At 49.7% G+C, this 16814-nt stretch overlaps 4 protein-coding genes across 4 annotated transcripts, besides 9 other annotated features; 1 reads left to right on the top strand and 3 right to left on the bottom strand.

Moving 5' to 3' along the window:
- Positions 1–363: 363 nt before the first annotated feature.
- Positions 364–1847, top strand: PVX_111225 (transcription factor, putative). Its single transcript, XM_001608420.1, has 4 exons — positions 364–655; positions 778–829; positions 1054–1150; positions 1401–1847. Exons 1-4 carry the CDS (start codon positions 640–642, stop codon positions 1629–1631), a joined length of 396 nt encoding a protein of 131 aa, XP_001608470.1. The 5' UTR covers positions 364–639; the 3' UTR covers positions 1632–1847.
- A 404-nt stretch (positions 1848–2251) lies between these two features.
- Positions 2252–6791, bottom strand: PVX_111220 (RNA helicase, putative; the record flags this gene model as incomplete). The annotated part of the gene is made up of 4 exons (XM_001608419.1): positions 4550–6791; positions 4335–4391; positions 3833–3961; positions 2252–3691 (listed from the first exon to the last, which is right to left on the bottom strand). The coding sequence occupies exons 1-4, from the start codon at positions 6578–6580 to the stop codon at positions 2252–2254; spliced, it is 3657 nt and encodes a 1218-aa protein (XP_001608469.1). The 5' UTR covers positions 6581–6791.
- Positions 3469–3492: a microsatellite.
- Positions 4235–4261: a microsatellite.
- Positions 4659–4695: a microsatellite.
- Positions 5954–5980: a microsatellite.
- A 405-nt stretch (positions 6792–7196) lies between the features above and the next one.
- Positions 7197–7239: a microsatellite.
- A 236-nt stretch (positions 7240–7475) lies between these two features.
- Positions 7476–7507: a microsatellite.
- A 122-nt stretch (positions 7508–7629) lies between these two features.
- Positions 7630–7778: a microsatellite.
- PVX_111215 (hypothetical protein, conserved) lies at positions 7658–9070 on the bottom strand (the record flags this gene model as incomplete). Its single annotated transcript, XM_001608418.1, has 1 exon — positions 7658–9070. One exon carries the CDS (start codon positions 9068–9070, stop codon positions 7658–7660), a length of 1413 nt encoding a protein of 470 aa, XP_001608468.1.
- Positions 9045–9091: a microsatellite.
- A 1361-nt stretch (positions 9092–10452) lies between these two features.
- Positions 10453–13989, bottom strand: PVX_111210 (hypothetical protein, conserved; the record flags this gene model as incomplete). The annotated part of the gene is made up of 1 exon (XM_001608417.1): positions 10453–13989. The coding sequence occupies one exon, from the start codon at positions 13987–13989 to the stop codon at positions 10453–10455; it is 3537 nt and encodes a 1178-aa protein (XP_001608467.1).
- Positions 13990–15885: 1896 nt separating this feature from the next.
- Positions 15886–15908: a microsatellite.
- Between the last annotated feature and the right edge of the window lie 906 nt (positions 15909–16814).

Here is a 16814-nt window from a genome sequence, read left to right as displayed (position 1 = left end):
TGAGGAGATTTTCTACGCGAACAGAATGGGGAGCCCATTCACACGTGTTGCCTTTTTTTTTTTTTTTCCTTTTTGTGTTGTGGGGAACTCCGCCACGTGCGCACCAGCGAAGAATTCCTTTGCGATGAAGCGGGGAAGGCTCGCCTAATTTTGTGGCCTCGTATGGCTTGCCAACTGTACCGTTCACTTGTCCCTTCCCCCTCGCCCATTGTAGCCACCTCGCCAAGCACCCAAAGCAAAAGGAGAGCGCACCATTCGGGGCAGGAAAATTCCCCAACCAGTTGCAACAAAGGACCCATAGGAGGTATATATGTATTACATGTATTATATGCATTTTTTTTTTTTTTTTTTTTTTTTTTCACCGTCGTATCGCCATACAGAAGTGAAGATAAAATGCTGTGCTCGTTCCCCCCGTGAGTAGATTTTTTTTCCCCTTTAAATCTCATTTGAGTGGAAAATCGCGCAACGTGGAGGAAGAAAATAAAAAAAGGAATTGTAACCCCAATTGATGAATTGAATGAGCAAAGTGCCGACATGGAGAAAGCGTTTCGAGGGCATACGATATAGGGTATTTTTTTTTTTTTTTTTTCCCCTCCTCTGTTATCCTGCACTTTAGTCACCATAGGATAGAAGTTAAAGATGGCGACCCCCAAAGGTTTGGCTTCCCAAAATGTGGGCTGATCGTCCGGATGGCCACCTCGTCCGTGTAATGCCACCCGACCCACACGCATCGAAGGGGTAAATTACGAAATGTCCATTTTGCTTCTCCCCATTTAGGACGGAAAAAGTCAGATAAAGAGAAAATCGATGAGCCCTTCTCGGAGCACAAGTGAGGAGACCCAGCATGAGGGAGGCAGCTGCACTTCGCGGTGGAAGCGGTGACGATGCGCTGCAGCAGCAGTGATGATGACTTCGCTACCCTAATTAGATGGTCACCACAGGGATTACGCTGCCTCACACGCGAGAGGGAAGAAATATCTGCTAAACTGCTCTCCCAACACTGGTCTGCGAACGGTTTAACACTTTTTGCGTCTGCCCTTACCACCTCTGCAGGGACTCGTCGAAGAAGTCCAGGAACACCCTGCAGGAGGACAAGGTGTTGAAGATGCGCGCGTGCCTGTCCTGCCGTTTGCTTCGCACGGAGGCGGAGGTGAGCCCCGCGGTCAAGCGGCGAAGCGGTCAAGCGGCGAAGCGGTCAAGCGGCGAAGCGGCTTGATGCGGCGGATGCTGCGGATGCGTTATGACCCGGTCAAATCTTCACCGCTTTGCCATCTTCACCGCTTTGCCACCTTCACCGCTTTGTCGCCTTCACCGCTTTGCCATCTTCACCGCTTTACCATCTTCACCGCTTTGCCACCTTCACCGCTTTGCCACACCACCGCTTCTTTTCCCCCCCTCAGTTCTACCAAAACGGCTGTAGCAACTGCAAATTCCTGCAGATGGCCGGAGACCGGCACCGCATCCACGACTGCACAACCGAGAACTTCAACGGATTCATGGCGATCACCACCCCGACCAAATCTTGGATGGCTCAGTACAACGACCTGAGCAAATACGCCCCGGGCTTTTACGCCTTGCAGGTGGTGGGAGAGTTGCCCGAGTCCATAAGGGATTTGAAGTCAAATTATTAGGAGGTGGCCCCACAGGTGGGAAGGGTCTCTTCCCTTGGCGTTTGCTTCTTCATTTTTTAGTCACCCCTGTGGGTAGGCGGCGATACGGTAGTAGTGCGGTCACTCGCAGGGTGGGCATTTTGAGCTGCCGTCTAAGCGGTTTCTTTGAAGCGCTTTCCCTTGAACCGCCTTCCCTTGAACCGCCTTCCCTTGAACCGCCTTCCCTTGATCCGCCTTCCCTTGAACCGCCTTCCCTTGAACCGCCTTCCCTTGAACCGCTTTCCCCTGAACCGCTTTCCCCTGAACCGCTTTCCCTGGGTGAATCTCTTCACCCCGCGGGGTGTAGAATCCGTAACGTAAGCAGACCCTCGTTTGAAGATAGTTGGTGGGAGGGACGAACACCGGTCGGCGCGGCGAGGGCAAAAAAGGGAGAAGCACGGAAGGCGTGAATGTTAAGTAGGGAGAAACGCATACGACGTGAGGGCTAAGCAGAGATACACACAGACGGTGTGAAGAACGTGGGGACGAAAAAGGACAGAAAAAAAAAATCCCCAACCCGGCGGGCAGCGGTAACCGAAGCGTTAGCAGCCGCTTCAGCTGCCGCGCTAGACGCCGCTTCAACTGCCGCTCTAGCCGCCTTGCTACCCCTTTCGCCGGGAGAGGCGCCACGCGTTGGGCTCCTCGTAGTAGTTGTGGAGGGGCTCGATCTTCTCGCGCAGCTTAATTTTGGAGATCTTCTTCTCGTCGGCAGGGATGAACAAGTTGGGGGCCAGCTGAATCAGCCACTGGGGTTGAATGATGGTGCAGTCTCGAATGTACTCCTTATTGGTGAGCACCAGTTCGTGGTACACAACGAAGAGGGGGTTCTTATTAAAGAGGGTAGAGGACGGGTGAATAAAAACTTGCTGGTTGGTCAGAAGTGTGGTGTACCCTTGCTGAGCATCCCTCTTACAGACGTGATTGAAATACCCAGAGCAGATGCTCTTGCATATGCTAACATATTTGGCGGAGTCACTTCTGCTCCGATTCTTTTGTACCTCATAATTATACCTCTCAAAAATGGAGAGAATTTGTTTACGCACATCCTGGGACCGTTTCAAAGCCCTAGAATGGATGAAATTCTCATGGCACCAATAATTGGAGTAGTTATTCTCTCTCCATCTGTTATAGATGTTAAGATATGTAATTAGATCCCCCTGAGGCATAAGGAATTTATTTTTTTTTTTATCTGCTAGGAGGGCCTTATTTTGAGGCCTATAAAATATATTTTGCACACTCAGCATACTAACTATGGTCACTACATCATCTGCACAATTGAAATTGATAGACGTTAATAATATTTTTGATAAGTTCGGCTCCATTGGAAAGTTGGACATTTTTTTTCCCAGTTTTGTTAAGTACCCATTGTCATCCAGGGCCCCCAGGTAGTAGAGATTTTCCAGCGAATGGATGAGTGTATCCACCGAGGGAGAATCCATAAAATCAAAATGAAGGAAGTCATTCACCCCTAATGCCTTTAGGAGAAGTACTGTGCTGCCCAGATTTATCCTCTGTATTTCGGGGATACTCGTTTCTGCCATTTCGTTTTTATACGCATCTTCTGTGTACAGGCGGTAACATTTGCCTGGCCCCGTTCTGCCCGCTCGACCGGCTCTCTGCTTAGCATTCGCCTTCGAAATTGGAGCGACTACTAACGAGTCCATGTCCCTCTTCGAGTCATATTTCCTAATTTTGCAAAATCCCGGGTCAATTACGAAGAAAATACCATCAATAGTTAAACTGGCTTCCGCTATGTTCGTCGCGAGGATGCACTTTCGGCAACCCTGTGGGGCTGGGTCAAATATGACGCTCTGCATTTCTGAGGGGAGGGACGAATAGATCGGCAGGATGATCAGCGGGGGGGGGGACATGCTCTCCAGCTTCTTCATGCGCTCGTGCAGGATTTCGCACGCCGTGTTGATTTCGTCTTGGCCCGTCAGGAACACCAGGATGTCCCCCGGGTGCTCGTTCAGGTGGATGTTCAGCACGGTGATCAGGCACGCCTCCACGTAGTCGCTCTCGGGTTCCTTCGAGTGGAGAATCTGCCAGGGGATAAGCGGCAACGTGAGGGAGAAGCGGTCAAACAAGGGGGGATAAGCGGCAACGTGAGGGATATGCAACCACACACGGGCGGTCGCCCCCCTTGCAGGCAGACCCGCCGCGCACTCGCGCACTGGTGGTACCTCGACTGGAAAGATCTTCCCCGGGATGGTGAAAATGGGCGAGTTGAAGAAGTAGGTGGAGAACTTCTCCGCGTCCAGCGTGGCGGACGTCACGATCAGCTTGAAGTCGGGCCGCCTCTTGACCACGTCCTGCGCTTAAGCATAGGGGTGTGTGAGCGCTTAAGCAGTAGGGGTGTGTGAGCGCTTAAGCAGTAGCACTGCGCACATAAGAATGCACCCACGTACACGCACACCCCACTGTGCGACGACTTCTTTACGAGTTAGATGTTCCCCCGTCCGTCGTGCAAACCGTTTGAATGGTCTCCTTAAACATGCGGTGGGACGGGGGATGTTTTTTTTTTTTTTCTTTTTTGTAAGCCCTATACCTGTCAACGCTTTTTTAATTTATATGAAGCGTTGTCATTAGCAGGCTCATCGCGCAGGGGGGTCGCTTTGCCGTAGCGGCGGTGAAGGTGGAAAATAACGTAGGGGAACGGCGGGGAAGAAGGCAAAGGGGAATTACCTTCAAAAGGCAGAAGAGGATATCCGTCGAGATGGTCCGCTCGTGGGCTTCATCAAGCTGCAGGGGGGGGGCAGTGAAACGTGGGAGAGAATTTCACAATTTTGAATCTCTCCATAGGGTGTGTTGTGTACGGCATAGGCGCGGCTCACTCAAATTGCCGTCGCTCACATTGCGGTCGCTCAAATTGCGGCCGCTCCCCCCCGGGAGACACTTACTATGATGAAGGAGTACTTGGAGAGCATCGTATCGCTGAGGGTCTCCCGCAGGAGCATACCATCGGTGAGGTACTTTATGATGGTGTCGTTCGAAGTGCAGTCATCAAAACGGATGGAGTAGCCAACCTCCTGACCTAAGATGCACCCAAATTCTTCGCTCACCCGTTTGGCAATAGACATCGCAGCCACTCTCCTCGGCTGCGTACATCCAACGATGCCCTTATCTGTGTAATTGGCTTCATGTAAGTACTGCGGAATTTGAGTCGTCTTTCCACTTCCCGTTTCTCCAATGACTATAAGTACATTATTTTTCGCAATGGCCTTCATCAAATCTTTTTTTAAATTGTAAATGGGTAGCTTAGCTCGCTGCTCATTTACAGGCATAGGGTTTTTAACCCCAATGGAGATGTTATTGTGTAGGTAATTTTTCCTCCATTCTGGAAGGTCAAAATTTTTCCCAATATTTTTTAATGCCTCTGCAATGGTTCTTTCCCCTAATTCTGGTTTTGGATCTTCCCATGGTCTGCTGATATCTTTTGGGATGCTATCATAAATGGCATTCTGTTCATTTTGCTTTTGTTCCTTTCTCTCCTTAGCCAAAGCAGAAGTGGTAGTTATGGCTCTAGCTAGTGACCCCTCCGCATTAACAATAACTTGTATGGGGGATAACTTCGCCCCTGCTTTGGTCGTTTGTCCTTTTAAAAAGGCCGGCTCCCTTTCATTCACCTCAATTTCAATTATTTCTTCTTCGTCTTCTATCTTCTCATCGTTTCGCAAATTTAAATATTCCCTTTTTAATTGCTCATCGTAGACTAGGCCGCTTTTTATGAGTTGCTGGATTTCCCACTTGGAATAATCGCTTTGCATTTTTATAACGCTTTCGTATTTGATGGTGTCCTTGGGGTCCTCCTTAAAAACGTCTGAGTTGTGCCTCTTCAGCTCTTTGTAGTCCTCATGCAGGTCGTCGAATATGGACGCGATGTTTTTATCCCTCGGCTTCACTCCGTGGCGGCTTTCTCCGTTGCCGCTTTCCCCATCGCCGCTCCCCTCATCGTCGCTCACCAGATTCTTCCCCGTCTTCTGATCCACCTCTGCCATGTTCAAACTTATTTTTTCCCCAAACAGGGCCTTCACCTTCACCTTCACCTTCATCCCCCTCTGGAATTGTTCCCTCATGTTGGCTACTCTCTTCCTGTTAGGCAAAATATCTGTGCAGTGCACGAGGCCTTCCTTGTACCCCCCCGGCTCGCTTCTAAACGAGACGAAGATTCCAAAGTCCATAACTTTGCTCACCGTTCCGCTGAAGATGTTGTTCACGCGCAGCTCGCGCGCCTCCGCCCCCTCGCGCCGCCTCCTTTTGCGCTCCCCCTCAAGTTGGCGGCTCTCCTCCCGGTGGTGCTTCCCGTCCCGGTTGCGGCGGCTTCCATCCCGGCTGTGGCTTCTATCTCGCTGGCGGCTTCTATCCCGGTGGCGGCCTCTTTCCCGGCTGCGGCTTCTATCCCGGCTGCGGCTTCTATCCCGGTGGTGGCTCCTATCCCGATGGCGGCTCCTATCTCGCGGGCGGCCTCTTTCCCGGTGGCGCCCCCCGCCCGTGGCGGTGTCGCTCCCCCCCTCCGCGGCGCTCCCCTCGGACAGCCGAGTCAACTGCTCGTCGTTCTTGATGCTCAGGCACTGGAACCTCTTCATCTTCTCGTTCTTCTTCTCAATCATTTTAATCTCCATCCGGTGCTCCTTGTCCACACCATCTTCTTCTTCCTCCTCGGCACCATCTCTCTTGGCTTCCTTCCCCCCGGATGCCTTTTCCCCCGACTCCCCCCCAGAGGGCTTAATAATATCGTACAGGTACTTCAACACAGACTGCTCAATTTCTCCTCCATTTTCAAACACGTCTTTGCAAAACGCTTCCAACGATTTTGCCTTTTTACACAAGTAGATTAAATACTCTGCCAAGTTGTCATCCTCCACCCCCAGACTTTTGCAGAGCTCCTCATTCACCTTATGTATGAGGTTAATTTTGCTGAGGCTTTCCATGGCCGCTTGGGCGGTCGCCCATTTGTGGAGTTGCCAGTAATAACAATGTTTGGTACTCCCCCACCGCCGCTTATACTCTTTGCGTTGGGGGGTAGCTGCGCGGGGATACCACGGTACGGGCGTACGATTGGTTATACTCCCCGGTTTGGCTTCTCCCCACCAGGGCGCCCTTTACTATCATCCCCTGGGCCGAATAAGCAAAATCGCCCTGAAAAAAAAAAAAAAGAACCTCTCGCTGATGTGCTCTCAAAGGTTCAAATGATCCGCGGGGAAAAACCTTTCGTTGTTTGTTCCCTTCAAAAAAAAAAAAAAAAAAAAATCCCAAACATGCCATTGTATTGTATACGCACCTATGCGATGGTATACAAATAGCCAGATGAACGAACTGGCTTCCCACGTTTTGCAAAAAAATCCTCCCCCCCCCTACACGGCGCTAACCCATATGTGGCTGTGCGCAAATGGTGAGGAGGACTCGCCTTTTCCACTTTTGGGAGAAGTACAAAAAAAAAAAAAAAAAATGACTCATAAATTTGTTAACATATGATCGTCCACGCGCAGTTGGCATACTCAGTGCGCCCGCATGTAGAGAGCGTGTTCATCCCGCCCGTCCATTTAGGCCCCCCTTGTAAACCATGTGAATAATTAAAAAAAAAAGAAGCGAATGCCGGTCTGTGGGCACTCCAGGAAGGAAGAAACGTCCAACACTTCTTTCCCTCCACCCTACGAACAGCCGATTCTGCCCCATTTCATTTTTACAATTTTTTTTTTTTAATTTTTCCTTTTTTTTTTTACTTAGTCGAATTATTAACACAGAGGGGGAGAAAAAAAAAAAAAAAAGGCACACAGAGGGTGTGTATCCCAGCGCAGTTACGTAGGCTGGCGTACAATATCTATGCATGTGTATATGTCGATGCGCACCTCACCCGTCTCACCCGTCTGTTGTGGTAGCGACATTCGTGCTTCTCCCCGCGTGGGGGCTTCCCTACTCCAAGCGGTCTGCCAAGCGGTCTGCCAAGCGGTCTGCCAAGCGGTCCGCCACCGCCCCGCCAACCGGTCTGCCACCGCCCCGCCAACCGCTCAGAACTTGAAGGGCTTCTTCACACTGAAGGGGTTGTTGATGTTCTCGTAGTCGATGCCGGAATACTGGCGCGGGAAAAACATCCCGGAGGACATCTGGGGCATGTTCTGGCCCTGAAAGGTGTTGAAGTTGGGGAGGCCCTGTTGGAAGGATGGCGAGCCGGAGTAGGAGTACTGCCTTGGCATTTGCGGGAAAAAGTTGGGGTTCAAATTATGCTGCATGGGTGATCCCATCCCTGGGGTTATTCCGGGGCCCATCTCTGGGGTCATTCCTGGGCCCATCTCTGGGGTCATTCCTGAGGTCATTCCGGGGCCCATCCCTGGAGGAACCCCGGGGGGAATCCCCGCAGGGGACATTCCAGGGGGCATGGGCATGCCCATCCCAGGAGGCATATTTCTGAACCCAGGGAACCCATTATGATTAATCCCTCCGTATTGATTTAAGTTCGTTTTATTAAATTGTAAAAAGTTGGGAACGGGGGGTCCTCCCCCCATCACTCCAGCTCCCATGGGGGCACCACCCATCCCGGCACCTTTCCCGTAAGGCATAAGATTCGTATAGCTAGCACTGCGAGACATCATCATATTGGCTTGCCCATCGAAAAGCGGTTGGTATAAATTCTTGGCATTCATGGCGTTCCTATTCTGTAGAGTCATTTGATCCAAGTGGGACTTCTTCTGTGAGTTTTTATTATAAAGGTCCAGCATAAGAAGGAAAAAAAAACATAAGGCGTATACCCCTGTGGTGATCATAAAGATGTAGAAGCAGTAGGAGCATTTGGGGAAAGGGTACTGTTGAGCCTTAGTGACTAGGTTCCAAGAAAGGTCTGTTTCGTAATACCAGTAGGTCCCTATCCCCCCGTTAATAATAAAAGACAACATGAAGCAAGCCATCGAAATGAGAATACTCTTGGAGAATAGGATGTTCCACCCGATGCACAGAATGATAATGGTACAAGACAAAACGATGCCACACAGGAGTATTAACGAAATGAAGGAGACTCTTTCGTAGGCTTCTATACGTCTGATAATGGCGTCTCGACAAGCCTCCTGACATGCGGAAGTCCAGAGAGACAGACTCCCAGCAGATTCGCTGTTCCGGCCCACTTGAATTCCTTCACTTCCTTTGCTTCGCATATTTTGCACCCTCTGCGTCCACGTCTCCACATGCTTGTCATCGTATATCACTTTATACAAGCCGTAGTAGGTGTAGTCCACGTACAGGGAGTGCTCGCTGCCTCTGAACATGTATTTGTATTCGATTGGTTCTGCTTCCCTCCAGGTGGTCATCACCGTGGTTAGGATTTGCGGCACGGCGCTGATGAAGCCGATGGCCATAATTATGTGCAGCGCCCGCAGCGTGTTCTTCGACAGCGGCGGCGCCGCCTTCTTCCCCTTGCGCGCGCGCCCCATCCGTTTGCTGGGGAAGAGGTGCAGACGGGATGGAGGTGCGCTGGAGCAGCGCTACAGGCGAGGTGCAGACGGGATGGAGGTGCGCTGGAGCAGCGCTACAGGCGAGGTGCAGAGCCGCTACACACTCGCTATACACTCGCAACAGACGCCCCGCGTCCAAAAAAAATAAAAGTTGCGCAACACGCCAACTGTTTCAAATAGCTTTTTTCGCGAGTTAAAAAAAAAAATCCGAATGGTGGCACAAGTGAGCGGTGTGCCAATCGTTTGCGCAAGTCTACGAACGCGCTCGGCATATTTCAAATTTCGGTTTCGCACGGACGCGCTTTTCGTTCCTCTCCGCGAAAGGGCAGACACGGCTAAATCTGCGCACAAGCGCGGGATGGCGAAAATGCGAAAAAAAATGGAAAAAAAAAAAAAACACCAAAAAGGATGCCAAAAGGAAGAAAAAAAAAAAAAAAAAAAAAAAAAATTACCCCTTCACGGCTGTGAAGAGATAAAGCGCTTTGTTAACACTTTCCACGTTTTATCACCAAGGGGGGAATTTTAAATGCATGCCGCAGCATATTTGGCGTTGTCCTTCACGCAGTTGTTGCGTCCGCGGTTGTCTTTCCCGCGGGTTTTACTCTCGCGACTGCCTTTTCGCGGCTGTCCTTTTCCCCCCACCCACGCAGTTGGGACAAGTGTACCCAGGCGCTACTCCCCAACTGCGCATGCAGTAAAAAGGGGAAGCATTCTTCACGTCTTTCGCTTTTCACGTCTTTCGCATTTCACGCCTTTCATTCTTCATTCCTCTCACTTTTCACTTCCATCCCTTTTCACTTCCATTCCTTTTGCGGACACATGCACACATAGGTGTGTAAAATTATTTCTCATTTGTGGTCAGCCCAACTGAGTTGTTTTTTTTTAAAAGGCTTAAAGCGGTACGTTTTTTCCCCAGGGGTCTCCTCTCCCCTCCAACGCATGCGCATGTGGGCAGTTTCGGGGGAAAAAAGGGGGGGGTAAAAAGAGGAAGCAAAATGATCAGGCAAAACGGTCACACAGATGGGATTACAAATGGTCACACAGATGAACATACAAATGGCGGAACGAATGGCGGCACAAGTGGGTGTCCAGGGCGAGCACGCAGAAGGAGCTGAAAGCGGAGCCGCTGAACCTGCTGGTTGCCGCACCACGTTCCAACACTTGCGCTCGGGGGGAGGCCAAATTTCCTCGGAGGGATTCACACTTGCTGGCCGCCTTTCACAAAAAAATTAAAAAAAAAAAAACACTGTAAGGAGTGGATAAACTGGAGGGGCTGAAAAAGCTGAAACGGCTGGACGCACTGCAACATCGGAAAGGCGAAGGGCAGAAATCCCCACTCGACCGCCGCCCCCATGGTTGGCTCAGAAGTCCACGCCCCTCCGCCTGGCCAGGATGGACTGCACCCTCTCCCTGGCGCTCTTAAAAGCTGACTTGCCACTATTCCCACTTCCATTGTTTCCGCTGCTGCTTGCGTTGTTGGCGCTCCACTTCTTTTTCTTCCGCTTCCGTACGTCGTCCTCAATTTCGTAGGACAAGTCAAATTTGGCGTTGTTGTAGTAGTAATTTTTGTACTTCCTATTTTGCTCTCCCGTGTAGCTAAAATCTGGGAAGATGATTTTGTCTCTGCTCTCCGCCACGATGAACGTCTCCTCCTTGATCACGTCAAAGGGTTTGTGACCATTCGCGTGACCATTCGCGTGACCATTCGCGTGACCATTCGCGTGACCATTCGCGTGACCATTCGCATGACCATTCGCGTGACCATTCGCGTGACCATTCGCGTGACCATTCGCGTGACCATTCGCGTGACCATTCGCGTGACCATTCGCGTGACCATTCGCGTGACCATTCGCGTGACCATTCGCGTGACCATTCGCGTGACCATTCGCGTGACCATTCGCGTGACCATTCGCATAGCTGTGGTAACTGGCCCCCCCGTTCTTTCCACCATGCTGGTGGTAAAAGTTGGGTGCACCGATATAATCCTTCCCCTTGTTCCTCGCGTAGTGCTCACTTGTTTCAGTGCGAGTCGTGGGCGGAGCGGCACCATCGGGGGGCAACGCATGAGCCAAGTAGTTCCCCTCATGCTCTTTGTTGCCCCCCGCGGGGTTGTAGGCCGAGCTGCCAACATTGCAACTGTGGCTACCGTGGGTACCGTAGTTATTGCAGCTGCTGTAGTTACTGTGGTTGCTTATCTTGTTCGTCTTATGTGTGTTCATTCTTTTGGCTCCATTTTTACAGCTCTGATAGGGCCCGTGCGTCCCTCCCCCCTTCTGTTGGTTTGCTCCGCACGCACTGTCCACAGTGGGTTTGGCCTCAGCGCGAAATTCACCTCCGTTATTCGCACAGGATGGTTTGAAATAATTCTTTTCATACGCATGTACATTTTCGTTATGCTCCTGTCGTATGGGGCCACCACAGGGGAGAGAAGGGCTACTTCCATTTGTTGGTTTGCATTTATTATCTGGTGTTACGCTGGCGTCACGAGAGATATTCTCTTTCCTCTTCATCAGCCCGCTGTGCATCGAAAGGGAGTGAGCTTTTAAATGGTTGCTCTCGCTGCTCGTTGGCTCTCCCAACTGTGCGTTTTCCTCGCGGGGGCAACTGCCACCAACACCCCCACCGCTATCGGCACCACTGTCCATGCTACTGTTTGTTCCCCCGTTTGGCGCGTGACTTTTTCTGCCTCCATCTTCGTCCGCCTTGTTATTAGCTCCATCGCTGTGGCCCCCCAGGTCGAGCGCATCACCGGGGGTGGCGGGAAAGTTGGCTGCACCGTTAGCGGCAGCGTTGGAAGTACTGTTCGACGCAGTGACCGCAGCTGTTGCGGCACCGTCGCTCAAATACCCCAGGGACCCCCCCCTTATCCTAATTTTGACCCCCTGGTTGTCGTAGTAACTATTCTTGTTGACACCCTTGACCGGCGCAAAATGCACCCTGTGTTTGTGCTCATAATTGTTATTTCTACCTGACCAGGTCATAATATTTTTTTTACTTTTTTTTTTTGAAGACTTTTTGGCTAGCTGGTGATGGTCATTACGCGAAATGATAAAATTGTTTCCCGCGCCCATTTTATTGAGCTGCAAAGGGTTGTTTTGTGCGTTTTGTCCGTTTTGTCCGTTTTGCCGGTTTTTCCCGTTTTTCCCATTTTTCGAATTTTTCCCATGGCCTTTCTTACCGTTACCGCTATACGCGGCTGAGTTGTACGTGTGGTTATTCCCCTTGCCACTTCTGTGCTCGTTGCCCTCCTCGTTATATTTGCAATTGCCATCGATGTGCATCGTCGCAATGGTGTTGTCAGAGAGGTTCCCATCGTTGCTGTTTATCACGTTGGAGTAGTAACTGGAGCTCCACTCCGCGCTGTACTTGACGTATCTGATGTTTTGCTTGGCGCCGTTTTTTCCGCTGGGTTTGTCTCGACTTAGCTTGGCCAAACTGCTGCTGCTTCCCTTCTTCTTGCTTATGTAGTACCTCTCCACGTTCTTGGGCTTGGCCTTCGCGTGCGCGCCGTTGCCAGTGCTAATAGCGTTGCCAGTGCTGCTACTACCGATGCCACCGATGCCCCCACCCCTTTTGGAGTTCCTCACTGGGTCGCCCCTCCCGGTGGCGCTCCAAACGTGACCACTTCTACCAGTGGCACTCCTCGCATTTCCCCCCCGGGCATTCGCCCCCTTGTTTTTATTCTTCTTACCATTCACACCCAAACTGCTAATAAAAATGCGCTTGCCATTCCGCTTTCTCAGCCCGTACCAAATGTCACAGGGATTTTCGCACATATTAAATTCAACGTGATTCTTCCTATTGATATACACCTTCGTAGATTCATCACTATAAAGGGAGCTACTGTCGTCGATAGTTTTGTACGTTTCTATCTGATTGGAATTTGCTCTATTCCCGTTGCTCGTCCCCTTAGTATCATCATTGTAGTTGCCACTTAGAGGAGCCACTCCATCGACGCATCCGTTTGGAGGGGTTTCCAGAACTTCACTTGGGTTCCCTTCTGCGTCGCTTTCTCCGAGAATTTCGTTCACGTGGGTACCACTGGGGTGTTTTATTTGGTCTTCACTTTGGGGGTGTCCGGGGGGGATGCTCTCTGGCTCGCCAAGTTGGACCCCCCACTGACCGCCTGCCTGACCACCTGCTACCTTCCCACTTACTCTACCGCTTATCTTCCCGCGTACCCTTCCGCTCCTGCCCGCCCTCTTCTCCCGCTTCTCCTCCTCCTTCTTCTGCTCAATCCTTTTCTTCACGTAGATGAGGAAGTTCTGGTTGTCATGGTCTCCGTCCTCTTCGCTCTCGTCACCGAGAATTCTGTTTCGCTTGTTCAGATCGTCGAGCAGTTCTTTGGTGAGTCTCACTCCCTCCCCGTGGCTGCCGCTGTTGTTATTGTTATGACTGCTCTCGTGGAGGGCCCTCTTCGTGGGATTCCCATGCCCTCCGTTAAGGGCACCCCCCTGAATGGGCCCACTATTTCCATTGGAGCTTCTCACATGGTTCCCCAATTTGTTGTTCCCCTCTGTGTTGATCCCTCCAGGAGATACACTTAAGAGCAAGCTCTCTTTGGTCTTATCTGCATTACCTTTTCCACTCTGTTGCAGAAGGTTACCCTTTTTTTTTAATTCCCGTTGGGGGTAGTTATTACCACTCTTTTCACTTTCTATAAACTGCCTGCTTTCCTTTTCAGTGGCTTTTTTCCTTTTATGGTGATAGAACCCAAGATTTGAGTGGTATCCTTTTTTGGATCTCTTTCCACTTACATGTTTGTCATTTTTCCATTCATGTAATTTCATTTTTTCACTTTTGCTTTGCTTTAAATCTTCATAAAAAATGCTAATCGTGTTGCTGTTCGACGTTACGCTTTTGTAGTAACTGGTGTGGTTACTTTCGTTGTTCTCCATCGTCCGTTAGGTACGTCTAATGGGACAATCTGCACGTGGGCATATGCGGGGAAGGGGGGTACAAGTGAGTGAGCCAAAATGTTTTGGCTAAACAGGGATTGGCAGCACACACATCAGGGGGAGAGAAAAACTTTAATGGGAGGAAGAGAGCATTCTTTTTGGTGACCACATGCGGTGAGCACATGTGATTCTGGTGGTTGTCAGTAGAATGCATCAGCAGGGTGGAAGGTACACTCCTTTTTCTCTTAATGAAAGAATGGGGTAGGGGGTAGGAAGCGGCAACTATGGGTGTGGCCCACGTTCTTGCCGGGGAAGGTATGCCATAGCGGGGTGGCCTTAACGGGGCGACCTTCGCTCGGAGTGTACCCTTTAACCGACTGCGCTGATGTGAGTGGGCAGTGGAGCAAAGCAGACGCGGGGAGGAACTTTCTCTTTAGTGCAACGGACGGTCTTTCACACGTGACGTTTTATTTATTTATTAATTAATTAATTATTTATTTTTATTTTTTTTTCTTTATTACCAATTGGGTCGAGGCAACCTCAACGGAAGGATCGCCAAAGCGGCGACGCGCATGCAGCTAACGGGAAATAGATGTGCTAACTCTGCTTCGCGTATGGCTGAATCACCGGTTTGTATTTCCCCACCACAGGGTAGATAAATTTGCAGTGAGAACAGATCTACGGGGGAGGGCTGGCTGAAGCTTGAGTCCCCTCCTCCCTCTTCCGGTTCTCGGTGCGCCACGTTGTGTGGTGATCTCTTCAAGTGCGTCTTGGGGAGGTGGGCACTAGAGAAGTTTTGGTGATCCGTGTTGGAGTGCCTCTCTTGTGCGCCTTTTTTGCCCCTTAGAAATGCCCCTACGTATGCTCAACACCGTTGCTTCAAAAAAGGTAACCCCTCCAACGACGCGTAATTCGCCTAGGTAAAGGATACGTGTACGCCTGGAGTGCCCCCACACAGGTAGTGCTATTCTTGTGCTCGCTTTGGTTAATTTGAGAGAGTGACCAAACGGTATAGCAGCTCAAAACTCAGCACCCCGGAAGTGTCTTTTTGTGTGGAGAACCTGTGGACACGAATATACCCATGTGTATATAATGCACTCCCCGTTGCCAAAAAAATGGGTCCCCTTTTTCTATGCGTGGATAATCAAAAGAAAAAAAAACGGCGCCTTCAGTTGGCTCCCTTCTCGTACAGCACATATATATACTATTTATCCTATCCCTTTAGGGGTACAGTTCCGCCCCTACCCCAAAAAAAAAAAAAAAAAAAAAAAAAGGTGCTTCTATTGTACGTCGGGAAATTCAGAAAAATAATTCCTAATCGTTTTAGATGCCCCTTAACTGCGTTTTTTTTTTTTTTTTTTTTTTTGATTCACAAGTGTATGGTCTCTCCTGTGCTGCTTTGAATCCTAGCTAGAGAGATTCTTTTTTTTCCATGCGAGCTTTGGGAGGGTAATACCTCTTATATATGTGCAAGCACACAAATAAAGCTCCTATACGTTTGCGGTCAAATCCTTCGAGCTGTTACGAAAGAGTAGCCAAAATGTTCCCCTTTTTTTTTTTTTTTTTTTCCCGCACAATTGTCACTAGTAGTTATGGGGTATATGTAACTGCGGTAGGGCACACCTGTCTAGCCACGATTGCGAGCGCGGGGGGAGGGGGCGATGGAGCTTGCTTGGTGGTATGGCTGCTGCGTGCTGGCACCTATATTGGTATGTACATGTTGGGGTGATACATATAAATGTGTGTTAATACACAGGGGTACACTTTTAACAAGTGAAGGTACGAACGTGCTAACGTGCTGACGTACGCCTCTTTTGACAGCAAAGGTGGAGGCCCACACCTTGCCTCTTCCCCAAAAGATGCTCGAGGGTATATACTCGTTGGCAGATTGACACAAAGGCAGCGCAAAAATGGTAGTAGCATAGAAGTAGGAACTTTCTAGCTAGCTGTTCAGACGATCAATTTCTCAGTACACACCTTTTTTCCCTTTATCATTTAACACAAATTGGGACAACCACCTCGTGAAACGCAAGAACCAAATTTTACTTGGAGGACCCACACCACACAGGGATGCCACCCAAAGCAAGCATATATACATGTACGTTTGTACGCACGTATGCACGCACGTATCCATGTAGATAGGCGCACCACAGGGGACTGGGCTGTTTTTTTTTTTTTCCACTTTTCCGCTCTCACAAATATGTATATGTTCAGACAAGATGGTACATATTTTTGTAAGCTTCTAAAATGGTAAGGGTGCTTTTGCCGTGTGTCTCGCCCAACCACCCCAAAAAAAAAAACCAAAATTGTCTTTTCGATTTTGTTATTATTACTTTGTGGGAGCCTTAAACAATCACAGCAACTTCGTAACAACGTAATCCGGTTTAAAACGCTGATGTACTTCGTTACAATTGGTGCTTTTATTTTGACAATTTGTGAGGGGAGGGTGTATTAAATAAAAAAGGGGGGGAAAAAAAAAAGGGTCTTCTTTTGGCTCCTTTTCAGTTTTCCGCTGGCTCCCTTTTTGCTACCCTTTTTTGTTAGCCTTTTTTGCTCCCCTTTTTTTGTTAACCTTTTTTTTTTTTTTTTTAAGTTTCCCCTTGCGTCCAGTTGCACTCCTCTATAGCCAGCTGATCGGATGGGCAGACGAAATTGGGTCCTCTTCCAATGTGACTATATACAAGCTTGTGCATGCGTACGGACAGACGCGTTGTTGATTGTAGGCCCCCTTGACGTAGTCGTGTGTAGGAGGCGAGCTAACCTCTTCGTGGCACGAATTAATTAGTTGCACATACGACGGTGCATGTACCGTGTGGCATAACGTT

The sequence above is a fragment of the Plasmodium vivax genome, chromosome 6, assembly GCF_000002415.2.
Source record: "Plasmodium vivax chromosome 6, whole genome shotgun sequence".
NCBI lineage: Eukaryota > Apicomplexa > Aconoidasida > Haemosporida > Plasmodiidae > Plasmodium > Plasmodium vivax.
This window is presented reverse-complemented; position numbering and strand designations above follow the sequence as displayed.

Excerpts from the sequence above, each read along its gene's own strand:
- PVX_111225 (XM_001608420.1), top strand. Across the intron at positions 830-1,053 it reads GAGCCCTTCTCGGAGCACAA|GGACTCGTCGAAGAAGTCCA; the intron begins GTGAGGAGACCC and ends CCACCTCTGCAG. Across the intron at positions 1,151-1,400 it reads TGCTTCGCACGGAGGCGGAG|TTCTACCAAAACGGCTGTAG; the intron begins GTGAGCCCCGCG and ends TCCCCCCCTCAG.